This window comes from Hypanus sabinus, chromosome 15, assembly GCF_030144855.1.
Source record: "Hypanus sabinus isolate sHypSab1 chromosome 15, sHypSab1.hap1, whole genome shotgun sequence".
NCBI classification, from domain to species: Eukaryota; Metazoa; Chordata; class Chondrichthyes; order Myliobatiformes; family Dasyatidae; genus Hypanus; species Hypanus sabinus.
In genome coordinates this window covers 75,959,254-75,978,177 of record NC_082720.1, presented here as the reverse complement: position 1 = coordinate 75,978,177, position 18,924 = coordinate 75,959,254, and the positions used below count along the sequence as shown (strand labels likewise).

The window sequence follows — 18,924 nt, the reverse complement described above, 5'->3', positions numbered from 1 at the left end:
TAAAAATGGGTGTTAAATTAACTGATTATATATTAATAGAAGACTATCATGATAATTTACAAGAAATCTGTCAAGTATTGCCTGCAATCACAGTATTATATAGCATATAGCATGGCCTTTCTTGGCCGTGCTGACCGAATTGTCTATTTCATCCAATCCCATTTCCCTTCGCTCTTTCTATCCCTGTACCAGTCCAAATGCATTGTAAATGTATCCACTTCCTCTGGTAGCTTGCTCCACATATTCAACACTCTGTGTAAAAAAGATTCTCATTGAGCCCCCTTTGAATCTTTCCCCTCTCACCTTAAGCCTAAGTCCTTTTGTTTCAGACTCCACTATCCTACAAAATAAAAATCTGTTACCATTTACCTTATCCATGCCTTTAGGAACAGCTTCTTCCCCTTGCCATCAGATTTTTTAAATGGGCCACGAACCCATGAACACTACCTTGTAATTCCTCTTTTATACTATTGTTTTCATTGTAATTTATAGTAATTTGTTATGACTGCTCTGCACTGCTACACAAAACCAATTTCACGACTTATGTCAGTAACAATAAACCTGAATCTGACTTTAAAGAGTCTCTATAAAGTCAGGCTATATCCCTCAGGCTCCTACGCTCCAGGAAAAAAAAGCCCCAGCCTATCCAGTCCCAGTGAGTTAATGGTATAACTATCAAGAGAAGATACATCCCTGACAATGTCTAATGTAAAGCAGTTTCATGCTGTAAATTGCTGTTTCTGGTAAGATGGTGGCACAGTCAGACATAGCAGCCTTTCTGGGTCCAAACAAAGTTCTTATTGTTCTTTGTCTTTTTTACGATCGCAAGACTATTAAGAACATCGAGTACAGCAGGTCTACCCCAACAGCGAATTGCACGATAGCAATGGAGCTGGGCTAGTGCAGCATGTTGAAGCCTGCTTCAGCTAGCCAGGAAAGAAGGCATCAGAGGCAGTGAGCGATCCAGCAAAGAGTGCAAATGACTGGCTTGGACATTTTTATTGTGATCACGAGACCTTGTTGGATATTAGTAATGTAGAACACTGGAAGTCCAATTCACTAGTTCATTCTATGGAGGGGGGAGCAGTTGTAGCGCGGACCAGGCTCTCATGCCTCGGTGGTTGCCTGTTGTAGCAGCCGGGGAAGGAGATGCCGGAACTGTCTGTGTGCCACTGGATTCTGTACTAGATTGGAGGTTTGCCCCTCCCACTGGTGCTGCCCTCCAGTGTTTGCTCGGTGGAAGACAACCTGGATTACATTCCTCTACAACTGCACTTGCGTGAGTTGAGAAACTGCTGTGGGCTTGTTCTGCAGGAACTTGGCTCCAGGACAAAACACATGTACATCAGTCTACAGACCATGACACTGAGGGACTTGGGCTATAGATTTTTTTTGTAACTGTCGGTTCTTTTGCAATAATTATATGGGTTGCATAGCCGTTGGTACTGTGTTTTGTACCTTGACCCCAGAGGAACACTTTCATTTGGCTGTATTCACTTGTGCGGTTGGATAACAATTAAACTTGAACTTATTCCTGGCAAAGGAGTTCAGTTCTCTGTATACAATGTTCATTTAGTTAGTCTTTCTCAATGCATAAATTCCATAAGGGTGAATTTTCATTTCACAAATGCCATAACAATGGAGTAGGCTGTACTAATAATGGGAGAATGCTAGGCAAAGCTGTTATTGTGACATGTGTATAACGGATAAACTGCATTTTAACAATCCAACTAAAGGGATTAAAATTTGTGGCATTACATTTACAAATTGAGACAATTTTTAGATGAAGGATAAATAGTCATAAACTATTTCTATATTGACATAATTGAACTAAATTCTGCATAGGTCTATGACCTCTAAAGATTAATTTGGGCTTTTGCCAACTAACTCATAATGTTTAACATTATATGAACATTCATGGGTCATATCCATTTGTTCCTTTGAGTCCCCGGGCCATTACAGAAATCAATATAATGTCTGACATAAGTATAGAAGTTTCTAACAATTAAAATGCAAAGGGCAATTAAATCTTAGCTGCTCCTTTTGGGCCCAGAATCTATTTGAAAGGGTGATTCTAAGATTATTTTCTTTGGTGCAAAAATCACTACAGAACACCAACAGCATTTGGGGCTGGACTTATTTGTATTTCAGGTCAACCCACCACCCGGGAATCTCAACAGAATGTGTAATATAAACATGAGATTTCAACATGCATCCATCTTCCAAATGAGTAAAACAAACAATTACCCTACAGTTGCAAGTTATATTATCCATATAAGTTATGGCGTAAAGGTTAATGAACAGTAAGTTTTTATGGTGAAATTTCTCATGGCTTTAATTTCAATGCTCACTAGCAAACACTGAAAACGATCATTCCAGCTTCCTCAGAAACATGCACTGCCGGAAGAGATTGAGGTCAAAACAAAGCTCAGACAACTGAGTTACAATAGCTGCAGCTTTGCTTGCTGCAAGGGGGTTTCCTTTTAATTATTTTCTGGAATTCCATCTTACAGAAGTTCCACCAAGGAATATTTGGCCTTTGACAGATTAAAATCATACGCCCAATACATGTTGATCAGGGTCACTTTGAAGTTATTGTTTAATTGCTTTTCCAATCCTTTGCTAATATTCTGTGGTTAAATTAATCTCTCAGCAGCTCGGCCAACATTTAACCCATCAATGAGCTTACCATTTAGTTTTAATCCTGGTACTCTTTGCGGTACTTCGCTATCTGAAAATTTGACTAAATCATCTCCTAATTATAAATCAAATATGAATCAGTGGCTACTACATTTTTAAGTATCAAGGGTCACCCTACCTATAAAAATATACATTATTCAATAAGCAGGAAGTTTTTATTTCCTACAAAAAGCTGGAGGAACTGAGTAGGTCAGACAGCATCTATGGAAAGAAATAAACAGTCGGTGTTTTGGGCTAAGACCCTTCATCAGTACTGTAAAGGAAGCCAGAGTAAGAAGATTAGAGGGTGGTGTGAGAGGAAGATGTGGGTGAGAGGGGGTGGATGAAATGAGAAGCTGGGAGGCGATAAGTGAAAAAGGTAAAGAGCTGAAGAAGGAAGCTGATAGGAGAGAGTAAACCATGAGAGAACAGGAAGGGATAGTTGATAGGAAGGTGAGGAGAAAAGAGATAAGATGGGATCCAGATTGGAGAATGTAAGAAGAGGGAAGAGAAATGAAGAAAATTGCCATAAGTTTGTGAAATTGATGTTTATCCCATCAGGTTGGAAACTTTCAGCTAGCTTAACTATACTTCTGCCCACCCTATCAGCTGTAAAAATGTAATTTCCTTCTCGCAGTTCCTTCATCTCTGCCATATCTGTTCCCAAAATAAGGCTTTCCTTTCTGGAAAATCAGAGGTGCTCTTCCTTCTTTTCAAAGAATGGGGTTTCCCTTGCTTCACCATTGATGCTACAGTCACCTGCATCTCTATAAGACCATTACACACAGGAGCAGATTTAGGCCATTCAGCCCATTGAGTCTGCTCTCCCAGTCCATCATGGCTGATTTACTATCTCTCTCAATCCCATTCAAAGTAAGCTTTATTATCAAAGTACATATGTGTTACCATGAACAACCTGAGATTCATTTTCTTGTGGGCATACTCAATAAATCTACAGAATAATAACCATAACAAAATCAATCAAGAACGCCCAACTAGGGTGTTCAACCAGAGTGCATTGGACAACAATCCATGCTAAATACAAAGAAGAAATAATAGTATAAGTTAGCAATAAATTTCAAAAACATGAGATGAAGAGTTGTTGGAAGTGAGTCCAATAGTTATAGGAACATTTCAATGATGGAGTAACTTAAATTCAGTAAAGTTATCCTCTTTGGTTCAAGAGCCTATAATTGAGGGGTAATACCTGTTCCTGAACCTGCTGGTGTGAGTTCTGAGGCTCCTGTACCTTCTTCCTGATAGCCGTAGTGAGAAGAGAGCATGCCTTTGGTGGTGAAGGACCCTGATGATGGATGCTGCTTTCCTGCTACAGTGTTTCATGTGGATTTGCTCAATGGTTGGAAGGACCTTACCCATGATGGACTGGGCAATATCCAGACCTTTTTGTAGGATTTCTCCTACCTTCTCCCTGTAACCTTTGACACCGTGACATCAAGAACCTATCAAACTCCACTTTAAGTATACTCAATGACTTGTCCTCCACAGCAGTACATGACAATGAATTCAACATTCACTACCCTCTGGCTAAACAAATTCCATAGAACCATAGAACATTACAGCACAGAAACAGGCCTTCTGGCCCTTCTTGGCTGTGCCGAACCATTTTAGGTCCTGGGTTTTAACTACTTTGATTTGCTTCAAGATAGCAAGTACCTCCTCCTCTTCAATCTGTATTGGTTCCATGACCTCACTACTTGTTTGCCTTATTTCCATTGACTCCATGCCAGTTTCCTTAGTAAATACAGACACAAAAAAACCCATTCAAGATCCCCCATTTCTTTTGGTTCTGTACATAGCCAACCACTCTGATCTTCACGAGAACCAATTTTATCCCTTTCTATCCTTTTGCTCTTAATATACTTGTAGAAGCTCTTTGGATTATCCTTCACCTTGACTGCCAAAACTACCTCATGTCTTCTTTTAGCCCTCCTGATTTCTTTCTTAAGTTTTTTTTGCACTTTTTATACTCAAGTACCTTATTTGCTCCCTGTTTCCTTTTTATGTCATACATCTCTCTCTTCCTCTTTATCAGAGTTGCAATATCCCTAGAAATCCAAGATTTCTTATTCTTATTCACTTTGCCATTAATCCTGACAGGAACATACAAACTCTGCACTGTCAAAATTTCTCCTTTAAAGGCCTCCCACTTACCAATCACATCCTTGTCAGAGAACCTGTCTCAATCTATGCTTTTTAGATGCTTTCTCATTTCTTCAAATTTGGCCTTTTTCCAGTCTAGAACCTCAACCTGAGGACCAGATCTATCTTTATCCATGATCAAGTTGAAACTAATGGTGTTATGATCACTGGAACAAAAGTGTTTTCCTACGCACCCTTCCAACACCTGTCCTAACTCGTTTCCTAATAGGAGATCTAATATTGCATCCTCTCTAGTTGGCATCTCTATATATTGATTTAGAAAACTTTCCTGGACACATGTTACAAACTCTAACCTGTCTAGACCTTTAACAGTATGGGAGTCCCTATCAATAAGTGGAAAATTAAAATCCTCTATTATCACAACTTTATGTTTCCTGCAGTTGTCTGCTATCTCTCTGCAGATTTACTCCTCCAATTCTCGCTGACTATTGGGTGGTCTATAATACAACCCCATTAATCTGGTCATACCTTTCCTGTTTCTCAGCTCCACCCATATGGCCTCGGTAAGACAAGCCCTCTAATCTGTCCTGCCTGAACACTGCTACACTGCTGTAACATTTTGTCTGACTAGCAATGACACCCCCCCCCCCCCCACTCTTCATCCCTCTGCCTCTATCACGTCTGAAACATTGGAACCCTGGAATATTAAGCTGCCGGTCTTGCCCCTCCTGTAGCCAAGTTTCACTAATGGCTACAATGTCATAATTCCACAAATCAATCCAGACCCTGAGCTCGTCAGCCTTCCCCACAATACTCCTCGCATTGAAACAGACACACCTCAGAAGATTATTACCACCACACACAACCCTTCTATTTGTGACTTTGCATGAAACTTTAACATCATTTATTTTCACCCCCGCTCCACTATCTACTCTGGCACTCTGGTTCCCATCCCCTTATTTCTTTCTAAATGGACGTCCCTCTATTCTGATTCAGTGCCCTGTCACCCTAGACTTCCCCACTATAGGAAACATTCTCTCTATATCCACTTTCTGGCTCTGTCAATATTTGATAGGTTTCAATGAAATCAACCCCTCCCTTCCTCCCCACATTCTACTGAACTCTAGTGAGTACAGGCCCAGAGACAACAAATGCACCCCATACATTAACTCTTTCATTCCTAGAATCATTCTCCTGTACCTCCTCTGGGTCCTCTCCAATGCCAGAATCTGTTTTCTCAGCAAAAGGGTGGGCATACAGCAAAGCAAAAATTAGTGGGAAGACAGAGGATAGGGAAGCTTTGAGAACCCTACAGAGAGCAACTAAAAGAATCATTGGCAGGGAAAAGATGAAATATGAAAGCAAACTAGCAAACAATATCAAAGTGGATAGTGAGAACTTTTTCAAGTATGTCAAAAAAAAGAGAGATGAGAGTGGATATAGGACTGCTAGAAAAAGGGGCCAGAGATATAGTATGGGGAACAAGGAGATGGCAGATGAACTAAATGAGTAATTTACATCAGTCTTCACTGTGGAAGACACTAGCAGAGTGACAGATGTTGAAGGGTGTGAGGGAAGCAAAGTGAGTGCAGTTACTATTTCAGGGGAGAAGGTGCTCAAATAACTGAAGGACATATGGGTACATAAGTCACCTGGGCCAGATGAACTGCACCCTAGGATTAGTGCATTAATGCACCTGTGCATTCATCTCCTCCTTCAACTCAAATCAGGGCGCCACACAGTCCTCCAGGTGTGGCAACAATTCACCTGCCAATCTGGGATACAATCCAATGCGGCCACCTCTACACTATCACTTTGTCGAGCTCTTTCACTCCACTTACATCAGGCAGGATTTTCCAGTAGCCTACCACATTAATTCCAATCACCATTCCCATACCAACATTTCATTCCATGGCCTCCTCCACTGCCACAATGCCACTCTCAGGTTGGAGGAGCAACATCTCATATTCCAACCTGAAGGCATGGACATCAATTTCTCTAACCCAGTAATGTTTCCCCATTCCATCATCTTCCATTCCCCACTCTGGCTCCCCTTTTACTCTCTTCTCCTCACCTACTTATCACCTCCCCATTCACTCACGGTTCTCTCCTCTCCTATCCAACTCCCTCTTCTCCAGCCCTTTACCTTTTCCACCTATCACCTCCTAGCTTCTCACTTCATACCCCGTCCCCACCTACCTGGCTTATCTATCACTTTCTAGCTTCTACTCCTCCTCCTCCCCACTTCTTACTCTAGCTTCGTGGTCCAAAATGTCAGCTGTTAATTCCTTTCCACTGATGCTGCCTGACCTGCTGGGCTCCCCCAGCATTTTGTATCTGCAGAATCCCTTGTGTTGGTGTTTCTTTTCTTCCCTTGAAATTATTTGATTATGGACAATGACACGTATCTATTTCTATAAATCAGTATAATGTTTTTATTATTCCTCCACTGTATTTAAAAATATATACACACATATATAAAATATTTTTTACCAAGAGATCCGAATAAATCTCCAGTATATTTTCTGTTTTATTTTCACTCTAAGATGTGCTCTGGATCACTTATTCACACCATTCCTAAGTCTACCAACTGTCACTGCTGCTAGCATTGTTCAATTCAATTCTCCTCAGTTGCCAAAACTCTCATCTATCCCTGCATTTTCCAGAACACTTGCATTCAGCCCTCCGGAGTGACCCTCAACTCCCAGCTGCCTGTACTTTAGTTCAGCCAGGTAGCTAGTATTTAATCACAACCTTTTCAAATAAGGTTAGATTGCAACTTCAGTGAACTCTTCTTACAATGATTTCAGTAATTCACTCAAACATTTCTTCTGTAGTTTATGAAACCCATGAGTTTTGTCAGCACATAGGCCAAGCAGTCCACCCTGGTTCCAGTGATTGTCTGAAAAGGCCATCTCCCCTCTATTCTTCCAGTGCAGCAGAAGGATCTCACTTTTAAATGTTTGAATGGCTTCCTGAACTATCACAAGCACCCACAAAGGAAGCTCGAAGGACAATAGCTATTCTTATGTTTGGAACACCAAAGTCTTTTGGACTCAATATCAAATTCTCCAACTGTAGATAACTCACGTTATTTCTGTCTGCATCAGAACTGGCCTTGTGTGTCTCTAGCATTTTTTTCTCTATCATGTTTCTCAAGACTACCAGGCACAGCCACACCCTTGCTGTTAACACGCTTGCTGTTAACGCTGCCAAGGCAAAAAAAAAGTTTAAGTTGTTTCTAACTGTTATTAGAGCTGCCTCATTAAACTAATTCGTCTCCTTTGTTCTATTTATCCTTCTACCACTTTCTCAGCTACTAAAACCTATTTTGTTTTTCTCTCCATTACAGTTCTGATCTGGAACTTTCTCTTTTCACAGATGCTGCCTGTTTTGCTGAGCATTTTCAATTTTTAATCCCTTATTTGTGACCTCAAGAATTTACTGTTCCAACAACTTGCCTTCTCTGTATGTGTTTGCTCAGACCGGGTCTGTTCAACCCTTGTGCAACAGACAAAACGCTGGAGGAGCTCAGCCGGTCGCAGGCAGCATATATGGAAAAGAGTAAACAATTCGACATTTCAGCCTGAGACCTTTCTTCAGGACTGAGGAGGCAGGGGAGAGAGATGTCTGAATTAAAAAATGGAAGGAGGGGAAAGAGGGGAAATGGAAGGTGACAGGTGAACCCAGGTGGTTGGGAAAGGCCAAGAGCTGGAGAAGAAAGAATCTGATTGGAGAGGGTGGACAATAGGAGAAAGAGCATGAGGAGGGGCCCCGAAGGGAAGTAATAGGTGAGTGAGAAGTAAAAGGTCAGTGGGGAATAGAGGGGTGGGGGGTGGAATTTGTTCACCAGAAGGAGAAATCAATATTCATGCCTTCAGGTTGGAGGGTACCCAGACAGAAAACAAGACGTTGCTCCAACACATTGTCCTCAGCAACTTCTGCCTTCTCCAAAGGGACCCTGCCACTAATCATATCTTTACCTTCCCCCATCCCGCTTTCCCCTGAGGGTGGCCTCATCTTGGCACAAGAAAGCCATGGATAGTGACACATTAGAACGAGAAAAAGGAATCAGAATTAAAAAGCTTGGCTACCACTAAGTTCCATTTGTGATGGTTGGTGCAAAGGTGCTCAATGAAGCAATCCCCAAATTTTCCACAGGTCTCAACATTGTAGAGGAGGCTGCACCACACACAATAGACGACCCTAGCAGATTCGCAGGTAAAGTGTTCCCTCACCTGGAAGGACTGTTTGCAGGCCTGAATGGAAGTGGGGGAGGTGTATGGGCAGGTGTAGCACTTTGGCTGCTTGCAGGGTTAAATGCCGGGAGGGACAAATGGACAAAGGAATCATGGAGGAAGATCCCTGCAGAAAGCAGGGTGGGGAAGGTAAAGCTATGTTTAGTAGTAGGGTCCCTTTGGAGAAGGTGGAGTTGCGGAGGATAACGTGTTGGATGCAGAGGCTGATGGAATGGTAGGTAAGGACATGAGGGTCTGTGTCACTATTACAATGGCAGGAAGATTGGGTGAGCAGCAACGTACGGGAAATGGATGAGATGCGGATGAGGGCAGCATCAATAATGGGGGGGGGGGGGAACCTCTTCCTTACAGGCACAGTGGATGCTGGATTTGTGATGCCAATGTAAAGGTTTAACTGCTATCAAGGCCCTAAACTGGAATTTCCTACTCGCAAGTCTCTCCTTTCAGATGACCTGCTCTGGGCCCAGCACACTGTAGAAGACTACCAAGAATACAAAGGGATAGAGAACAGATAAGGGCAGAGAAATGGCAGATGGAGTTTAACTCTGACAAATGTGAAGCGTCACACCTTGGTAGGCCAAATGCAAAGAGGCAGTATGCTGTAAAGGAGGAAAAAGATCCTTAACCGTGCTGATAAGCAGAGAGATTGTGGGGGCTAAGTTCATAGCTCTCTGAAAGTGGTTACACAGGTTGATAGGGCGGTTTAGAAAGTATGTGACATGCTTTATCTTTATCTGTAAAGCCATTGAGTTCAAAAGTCAGGAATTTATGTTGCAGCTTTATAAAACTCTAGTTAGGCTGCATCCTAAGTATTACACACAGTTCTGATCACCCTATTACAGGAGTCACCAACCTATTACAAAGTCACCGCAGACCGGTTTAATATCGAATATTCATGGAGACCGCTGATGGGGGGGGGGGGGGGGGGTGTTAATCACAACCAGAATATAGGTGATAAGTAAACTATAAGTCACTTATGTGGCTAATACACTCAATTTCATTTCTAAAAGGGTTTATCTACCGAATTTTTAATATTAAACACATTGTGCATATTTTCCTCGCATGAATATAGTGATAAGTCAATTATACCTCACTTAGAAGTCAATAGCATCATTACATTTTAAGTAACGTTTGGATATTAAACACACAGCACATATTTTCCTCATATGAACATATTAAATCATTGCAATACACCAGTGAGAGGACAAGGTAAGGGCCGGAGGTCCCCTACTCAGCCGCGGCGGTTGCAGCCAGGAGAAAGCAACCAACCGAGGAATGCGACAGGGTGCACGCCTGCCCCCCCTTGTAGGTAGGTAGAACCTATCAGCCAACAAAAGTTTGGCTCGAGGGATGACTTTCAGTAGATTACAGCAAGGTAGCTGCTCTGCTTACGGATTCCTGAGCCTGAATTAGGTCGTCTGCGAATATTTTAGCACTGGGTTCCCCACGAACATTTGGTGTGTTAAATAGGTTTACAGGCGGTGCCCATCAGTCCGCGCTCCAGGCCAGTAGCAACGGCACTTCTCACTGGCCAATTACCTGAGGCCAGCCAGTGATCCCTGGCGCGAGAGTATCACTGCGTTTAGTCGTATGATAACCTCGAATGTGTTCAAGTTCAACAGTGGGCAAGACAGGGAATGAGGAAAGGTGCAGCTGACTCATATCATTTCATATCGCCAAATCATATCGTTTCCTCATGGCCCAGTAGCACATGCTTTGAGGCTCGGTGGTTGGGGACCACTGCCCTATTATAGGGAAGAGGGTGCTGACAGGCTATTGTCTGGTTTAGAGGGCATGCGCTAAAATGAGAGGTTGGATGAACTTTGGTTGATTTCTCTGGGGTGGCAGAGGATAATGGAGGGGATCTGTTAGATGTTTGTAAGATTATGAGAGGTATAGACAGAAAATATCTGAGGGTTGAAATATCTAATACCAGAGGTCAAACATTTAAAGTGAGAGGGGGTAATTTCAAAGGAGATGTGAGGGGTAAGTTTTTTTATATACACACAGAGTGGTGGGTGCCTGGAATGCCCTGCCTGGGGTGGTGACTGGGGCAGAAGTATTGGAGACTTTTAGATAGGCACATGAATGTGTGAAAAATAAAAGGATATGGGAATTGTGTAGGCAGAAGAAATTAGTACAATTAACCACTTGATAACTAATTTAATTGGTTTGGCACAACACTGTAAGACAAAAGGATTTCCTGTACTGGACTGGTTTAGTTCTATGATGCAATCATGAGGAAGACCTTAAGACATAGGAGCAGAATTAGACCATTTGGCCCATCCAGTCTGCTATTAATCATGGATAATTTATTATCTCTCAACCCAATTCTCCTGTTTTCTCCCCAGAATCTTTGATGCCCTTTCTAATCAAGAATCTATCCCTCTGCTTTAAATACACCCAATGCCTTGACCTTTCCAGCTGTCTGTGGCAATGAATTCCAAATTCACCACCCTGGAGCTAAAGGCATTCCTCACCTCTGTTCTAAAGGGATGTCCTTGAATTCCGAGACTGTGCCATCTTCTCCCTCACTAATGGAAACATCCCCTCCCAGTCCACTCTATTTGGGCCTTTCAATATCCAATAGTTTGGCATGCCAACATCTCTACTTTCTTAGAAGCTTAAGGAGATTTATCATGTTACCAAATACTCCAGCTAACTTGTGTACTGCAAATGTATCCTTGCTGGCTGCATCATGGTCAGGTACTGGATAGTAAATTCCAACGCACAGGAATGCAAAAGGCTGCAGAGTTCTGGATGGAAACGAGTACATTACAGTCCCTCCCCACCATTTACAGGAGGTGCCGCCTCAAGAGACATCTATCTTCAAGGTTCCCCAACTTACAGGCCATACCCATTTCCTGCTGCTACTGTCTGGCAGGTGGCAAGCCTGAAGTCCCACACCACTAGCTTCAGGAACAGCTACCTTCCTATAATTATCAAGTGCTTGAACTTGCCTGCACAGCCCTAACCCTACTTCAGCAATGGAGAACTATGGATCACCACTTGCACTACTATGAACTTGTCTTCAACTGCACTAAGGTCAGCTTTTATGGGGTTCTTTTAACTGTATGGTATCTTTATGGATAATTTAAGTCTAATTTATATTCTGTGTTGTCAACACCAATCGTGATGCCGCTGCGAGTTATTCATCGTACCTGTATTTCACGTCCTTCTGCACATGACAATAAACTTGGCTTGACTTGAGATGGGCTTGAGCTGTTCCTTACTGCTCGCTGATCTCCACCGGATCTCGCATAAGTAATGCCAAGCTACTAATATCAAAGCACTAAAGTGTGAAGTTTCTTCATTGAATTTTTCTCTTCCATGTAGATGTTCTATAAAACTTAACTGGACATTTGGGGACAGCAGATTCTGGATCTGAAGCGACAAGCCGCTGGAGTAGCTCAGCGAGAGAGAGGGGCGGTTGGGGATGGGATCCAGTCTAATTTATTATCATAGGCACAAGTACACAGGTGCAATGAATAACTTATTTGCAGCAGCATTACAGACACATAGCATCATATAAGCAACATTCACAAGAAAAAAACATAAATAATGGTCGATGTTTCGGGTCAAAACGCTGCATCACGGCCGTCTGATCTCTTGCAATAGGTTCTAACCTGACTCAGACTCGTATTTTTTGGTTAATGATGGTTTTTATCCTGGCGATGATGCAACATATCCGGCACTCTTCGCTGTGCCCCTCGCGGCCGATCTACCCCGCGATTCCAGCAGCCGGAGGGGCATGGCTTCGGTTATAGCGCCATTAACCGTCCCGGCCCCGCTCACTGACCTGCTCCTGCAAGCGCGCCCCGTATTTGCCAACCAGGCTTGCCATGTCGCACCGGCTGTCAGCCGATCAACGCGTTACCCGCTTCCGCCGCCGCCCGGCCCCGGACACGCGGCCTCAGCGATGATCCACAGCGCCGCGTGTGGATGGGAGGCCTAACCCCCGGATCACGCCCTCTACCGTCCGGTCCCTGACTCACTGTAGAAACCAGCCTCAATCACAACCTCCTCAGATAAAACAAGGTTAAATTATACCTGAAGTAAATTCTTCTTTTAAATATTTCTTCAGTACGAATAAACTCTTCTCGGGCTTCCAGCTGGGTACAAATACCGATTTTAACTCACGTTTCGATAACAAACTCTGCTAACTGCTATCATTATGTTACTCCCCAACGCCATTTGGCTCTACAATCCAACCACCAGGGGCAAGACATGTTAAAGTGCTGGGGTTAGGACTGAGCTTAAGTTACCACTCAATGCACTTTAGTAAACTATTTAAGAACTTTTTAAAAACTATTTATTAATGCTTTTTGGGAGGGTGATTTTAGATGCATATCATATTTATACTGAGCTAAATACTGTATGTAATTAGTTTTGCTACAATAAGTGTATGGGACACTGAAAAAATGTTGAATTTCCCCTTGGGGATGAATAAAGTATCTATCTATCTATCTTCTTCTGGATTCATACGTCTAGTCCAGTGGTTTTTGTACTCCTGTATTCCGTTCCTCCTGACTGGTTAGTCCTCATCCAATTAGGTTTTTTTTCTTTCTGTTGCTAAGTCGTTCCCTCAGAGGTTTGATGATTAGGGCAGAAGCCGATGGGACAACCTGAATCTGTGCCTGTCAGTTCTGGATGGTCAGCTGGATTGGGATATGAAGGCCTTTCCAGTCACTCGTAACCATGGTAATGTCATCACCCACGTTCTTGGGAGAAGGACCCAATGGAGCGATCTTGAGATCCAAAGCCGAAGTGACACCAACTTCACCTCCCGTACATCTGAGGTACACAATTTTAATTTCACTGGAGTCAAATTTAGGAGGCATCATGCTGGCTTTCACCTACAGAGGCGCTCGGTTTGGGTGTCGGGTTCGGGACAACCGAATATTAGTTGCACCGTCACCGCCGCAAAAGGGAGAGTTGCAGCAGTGAGTACGATCTACAGGATGCATTGCAACAACACACCAAAGTCCCTGAGGCAGCACCTTCCAGATCCACGACCACTACCATCTAGAAGGACAAGAAAGGCAGATAGCTGGGAACACCACCACTTGGAAATCCCCCTCCAAGTCACTCATCATCCTGACTTAGGAACATATTGCCTGTTGCTGCATTGTCGCTGGGTCAAAGTCATGGAATTCCCTCCCTAACAGCACTCTGTACCTACACCCCAGCCACTGTGCGGTTCAAGAAGGCCACCTTCTCAAGGGCAGCTAGAGAAGGGCAATAAATGCTGGCTTAGCTGGTGATGCCCGCATGCTGTAAATGAATAAATTGAAAGAAAAATCAGGTTTCCCCTGTCCCACCTTGTCTACAATCAAATTCCCGTTCCTACTTAGAGTGGGACCTTTGTCTTTGTTAAAAAAATTTTCCTCGAGTTTTATTTCACTGGCGTCTTCACTAGGTGTTCCCAAAAGTCACAGGTAGTTTTGTGCCGTCAAAGTCAATCCTTAGGCCAGTGTGAATGCAATGTTCTGCCATCGCTGGTTTCTCCGGGTAACCCAAACAGATAGACCTCCTGGGACCATAGATGTGGTTTCCACCATGCGCCCGGTCTGGCTGAGTGATATAGAATGCTCTGCATTCACAGGGAATCCTGTAGACACCAGCCGTCCTGAGTTCCTGATCATCTTAGACCCGCAAAAGCAGCCATACGGTGGAGACCTACATCAAGGAGCACAGGAGATGGCACAACAGAAACCCGAGAGGATGAGGTCTAACCAAACAGCAGGGAGGGACAAGTGGGGTCTTAATACCACTGATACCCAGGCCATCATTCCTGACGAAGATGGCAGACTCTGTCATCGAAACATCGGTTAAAATTGATACCTGGAAGCACGAGAAGAGCTTATTTGTCATATAAGCCAGGAAAGCACTGGATATTATTTCTTCCGTAGACATAGGTCAGGAGAAACAATAAAAACAATCAATCAACTACATGGATGAATAAAGATTACATAAAACATTATTTGAAGATAAGACAGCTATATAAGTAATACAGAAAAACAGTAATGATGTTAACCATAGGGCATATGAAAATATGAGAGCTATAATCAAGAGGAAAATTCGGATGCCAAAAGATAGTTTGAGAAGGATATTGCTGATAATGCTAAGAATGATCCCATGAGATTTTTTCAATGGTAGTAAAAGAAAAGTCAGGGAGGAAGTTATAGTAGGTGTATTAGGAATAATAGTGGGGTGTTAATTTATACAGAGAAGGACATAGTGGCTACTCTTAACTGATATTTTGCTGAAGTATTCATCTGCAAAGATGTTAGCAACATGCCAGTAAGCATACAGAAAAATAAGATTTTTTTATGTGACTTAGAGATCTCAGAAAGTGAGGTTCTGCTTCAGCTGAAAAGGCTGAACAGTAATAAGTCTCCAGGGCCAGACAACATATATACAAGGGTGCTTAAATAAGTCCTGCAGAAGGGTTTCAGGCCAAAATGCTAACTGTACTTTTTTCCTTGGATGCTGCCTGGCCTGTTGAGTTTCTCCAGCATTTTGTGTGTGTTGCTTGGATTTCCTGAATCTGCAGATTCTCTCTTGTCTGTGGTTAAAGAGGTCTGTGATTATATATATCTAACATGTATTTTTCAAAAGTCATCAAAGACTAGTGAAAAACCTACGGACTGGAAATGGGTTAACATTGTCATTGTATATAAGAAAGGGGACCGCATTGATCCTGGTAATTATAGACCAGTAGGCATAATGTGTATCGCAGGCAAGATAATGGAAACAATAATAAAGAATGAGATGAAAAAGCAGCCAACGAGAACAGGCATGTTAGCAGAAAGACAGCATGAGTTCAGAAAGGGGAAATCATGTTTTACTAATATACTGGAGTTCTATGAAGAGGCAAATAAAATTTATGGTAACAATAGAGTTGTTGATATAATTTGCCTGGACTTTCATAAGGCTTTTGACAAAGTACCTCATGGGAGGTTAATGATCATATTACAGGAGGTAGGGATTCAGGGTAAGGTGTGCAAATGGGTACATATTTAGTTTAAGAACAGAAAACAAGTTATGGTGAGAGGATCATTTTCACCCCTCAAAAATGCTAAAAGTAGGGTTCCACAGAGACTGGCCCACTGCGGCTTTTAATTTACCTTAATGATTCAGATAAGCACATAACAAATAAACTAGTAAAGGTTGCTGATGACACAAAATCAGCGAGACGGGCTGATGATATTCAGGCAACAGAATCAATACATTTAGATCTAAACAAAATTCAGATGTGGGCATATAAATGGCAGATGAAAATATAAGTGAATGTAAAATATTACACATAGGAAGTAGAAATATTAGATGTAAATTTTCCATGGTGGGTGGGGTCTTGAGTTAGAAAGTGCACTGTGTGAGAAGGATTTGGGCAGCCTGATAGACTAATCATTATCCACATCCAGACGATGCGCAGAAGCAATTAGGACAGTTAATAGAATGTTGGGCTATATAACGCGAGCTGTGGAGTTCAAGTCTCCTTAAGCTATACAATATGCTTGTGAGACCACACCTTGAATACTGTGTAGAATTTTGGTCTCCATCATGCGTGAGGGATGTGACAGCACTGGAGAGAGTCCAGACAAGGGCGACTACTCATTCCAGGTCTATTGGGTATGAGCTATGAAGAAAGATTGGGAGAACAGATTAAATCCTTTTAGCCTCAATAGATGTAGAATGAGAAGAGACATGACAGGAGTGCTCAAAATCGTTAAGGATATTAGTCAAGGAGACAATGCCACAGGTGGAGACTGGTTAAGGGGAGATTTCAGATTAAGGAAATGCTTCCTGCTTTACACAGCGAGTTGTGGACACGTGGAACAAATTACCTAGTTGTGTATTTGAGAGTTTCAAATCTAAACTCAATAGTTATTTTTAACACTTATGGATAGGAATTTGGCATACTCTGTTGGGCTGAATGGCCTGTTCTTGTATAAAAAAGCTTTCTAATGCACTATAGCCAGTCCAATTCAAGACTCGCTCGGCATTAGATGTACGAGGTAGCACGAGAAACCCACAATTACCAGTACTGTACACAGCACGAAATAAAACATCAGGGAGCAATTAACAGATAAAACAAGTCAGGTGACTTAGAGTACCTAGGTCAGGAGTACTTGGGGATTCCGCTGATCCAGAAGATTCATGAGAAGACACCTTCTTCCAATGATGTAAAGCACCCAGATCTGGGGGCACTTGGGAGAGGGGCCTCCCGCTGGTCTGAAGCGAGCATGATAGCACTGTAGGTAGCTCCTGACGGACCAGGGTGATCAGAATGAAGATTCTGTTATCATTTCGGGTTCAAAATGTCCTGAAGGAACCAGACAACTCGACCAGTCAAGGATCACCAACAATGAGTGGAATCTCAGGGGAGTGAATAAGATAAAGTTGAACAGATTCTACATGTCTGCCGATGGTAAGTTTGAGAGGAGAGATAAGAAACAAATTTGTCCCACTGGGGACCAAATCCAGAGCTGTGGTGAAGACGGGAAAAGGCACTTTAAGATGTCTGGCCAGTACAAAATCGAAGACATTTCCCACAGCACAGGAGTCAACAAAGGGTCCAAGGGCGTTCTGATGTTCCTCTCGAGACAGTAGGTAAAGTAAACCACTCCGGATTTCGTCGAGCCGAGAGAGAGAGAGAGAGAGACTGGGGGCTGTCACAGTTCTTATCCTAACTGGATGGTTCCCGGGAGTCTCCTGACAACTCGAAAATGGCCAACCTTAGCGCACAAGACTTCTCTCGTCGTCTCTGCCGCTCAGGTGGAGAGTCTGGTTCTGCCTCTTTGCGTCGGCTCCTTAGGAGGAGTCGGTGGCTATTTGTGTGGAGTGTGTCCTTGTTGCAATCTTAAAGAGTTCTGAATTGGAAATGTTTGACGTGGAAATATTTTGACATGGTTTCCGACTTTTTCCACAGGCTTCTTGTACAGGTTACCAGGTATGTGTTGCCGTATTCTTCCTAATGAAAGTAATTTTGCCAGATGTTTGACTGAGGACTGTGGTGAACTACATATACCTGTCTGGACACGCCCTCTGCTGACTGCTCCTGTGGCTCCTCCCACAGACCCCTGTATAAAGGCGAATGAGGCCTGAACCCAGCCTCTCAGTCTCCAGGATGTAGTATGGTGTCGCCTTTACGTCTCAAAGAGAGTTATTGATGATGCATCAAGGACACTGTAGATTAGGGCAGGGTTCAGCTGCAAGTTTATAGTTGAAAACAATATTTTTGAATCACCGCTATCCTCTGTAATAATTGTGGGAAAATGGTCCCTTCTTCCAGAGCGTATAGCAGCGTTAAAGAAGCCTAGTTTTTCGTTGAAAATATTTAGTCTGTCTATTAAGGTGATGAATTCAGCTGTAACAGAGTTCGTATTTGAGAGATCATTAACATGAGCATGAGATCGCCAGAGATGAGAATCCTGCCAGTTCAATATAATAAGGATGAAAATTCCGAGAGAAAACAGCAATTGAATTCAGGAGGGCGATAAATGATGTAGGATCCTGTGGTGAACTACATATACTTGTCTGGACACGCCCCCCCCCCCCCCCACCCGCTGACTGCTCCTGTGGCTCCTCCCACAGACCCCTGTATAAAGGCGATTGGAGGCACTGCTCCTCCCTCAGTCTCCAGGATGTCGTGTGATGGTCACTTGCTGCTTGTGCTTTCTTCTAGCCAATAAAAGCCTACCTTAACCCACGTCTCAGAGTTATTGATGGTGCATCAGATCCTACCACAAATTTTAAACATATACACCTCAAAATTTAAAAAAAATGCTGCCAGACAGTAGATTGCACCTGAAATGCTTTTTGAATACAGTGGTAAGCCTGCCACCTCGTCCACCTGACC

The 18,924-nt window shown here is 42.8% G+C and overlaps 1 protein-coding gene across 2 annotated transcripts in view; it reads right to left on the bottom strand.

The window, feature by feature from the left end:
- Positions 1–12,995, bottom strand: part of rars1 (arginyl-tRNA synthetase 1) — a 62,469-nt gene extending 49,474 nt beyond the window's left edge. Inside the window, exon 1 of one of the 2 annotated variants that reach the window (XM_059990535.1) lies at positions 12,859–12,995. In XM_059990535.1, the coding sequence (XP_059846518.1) occupies positions 12,859–12,903 (45 nt within the window). In that variant the 5' untranslated portion in view covers positions 12,904–12,995. The other variant, XM_059990536.1, reaches the window with a different exon arrangement.
- Positions 12,996–18,924: the final 5,929 nt, after the last annotated feature.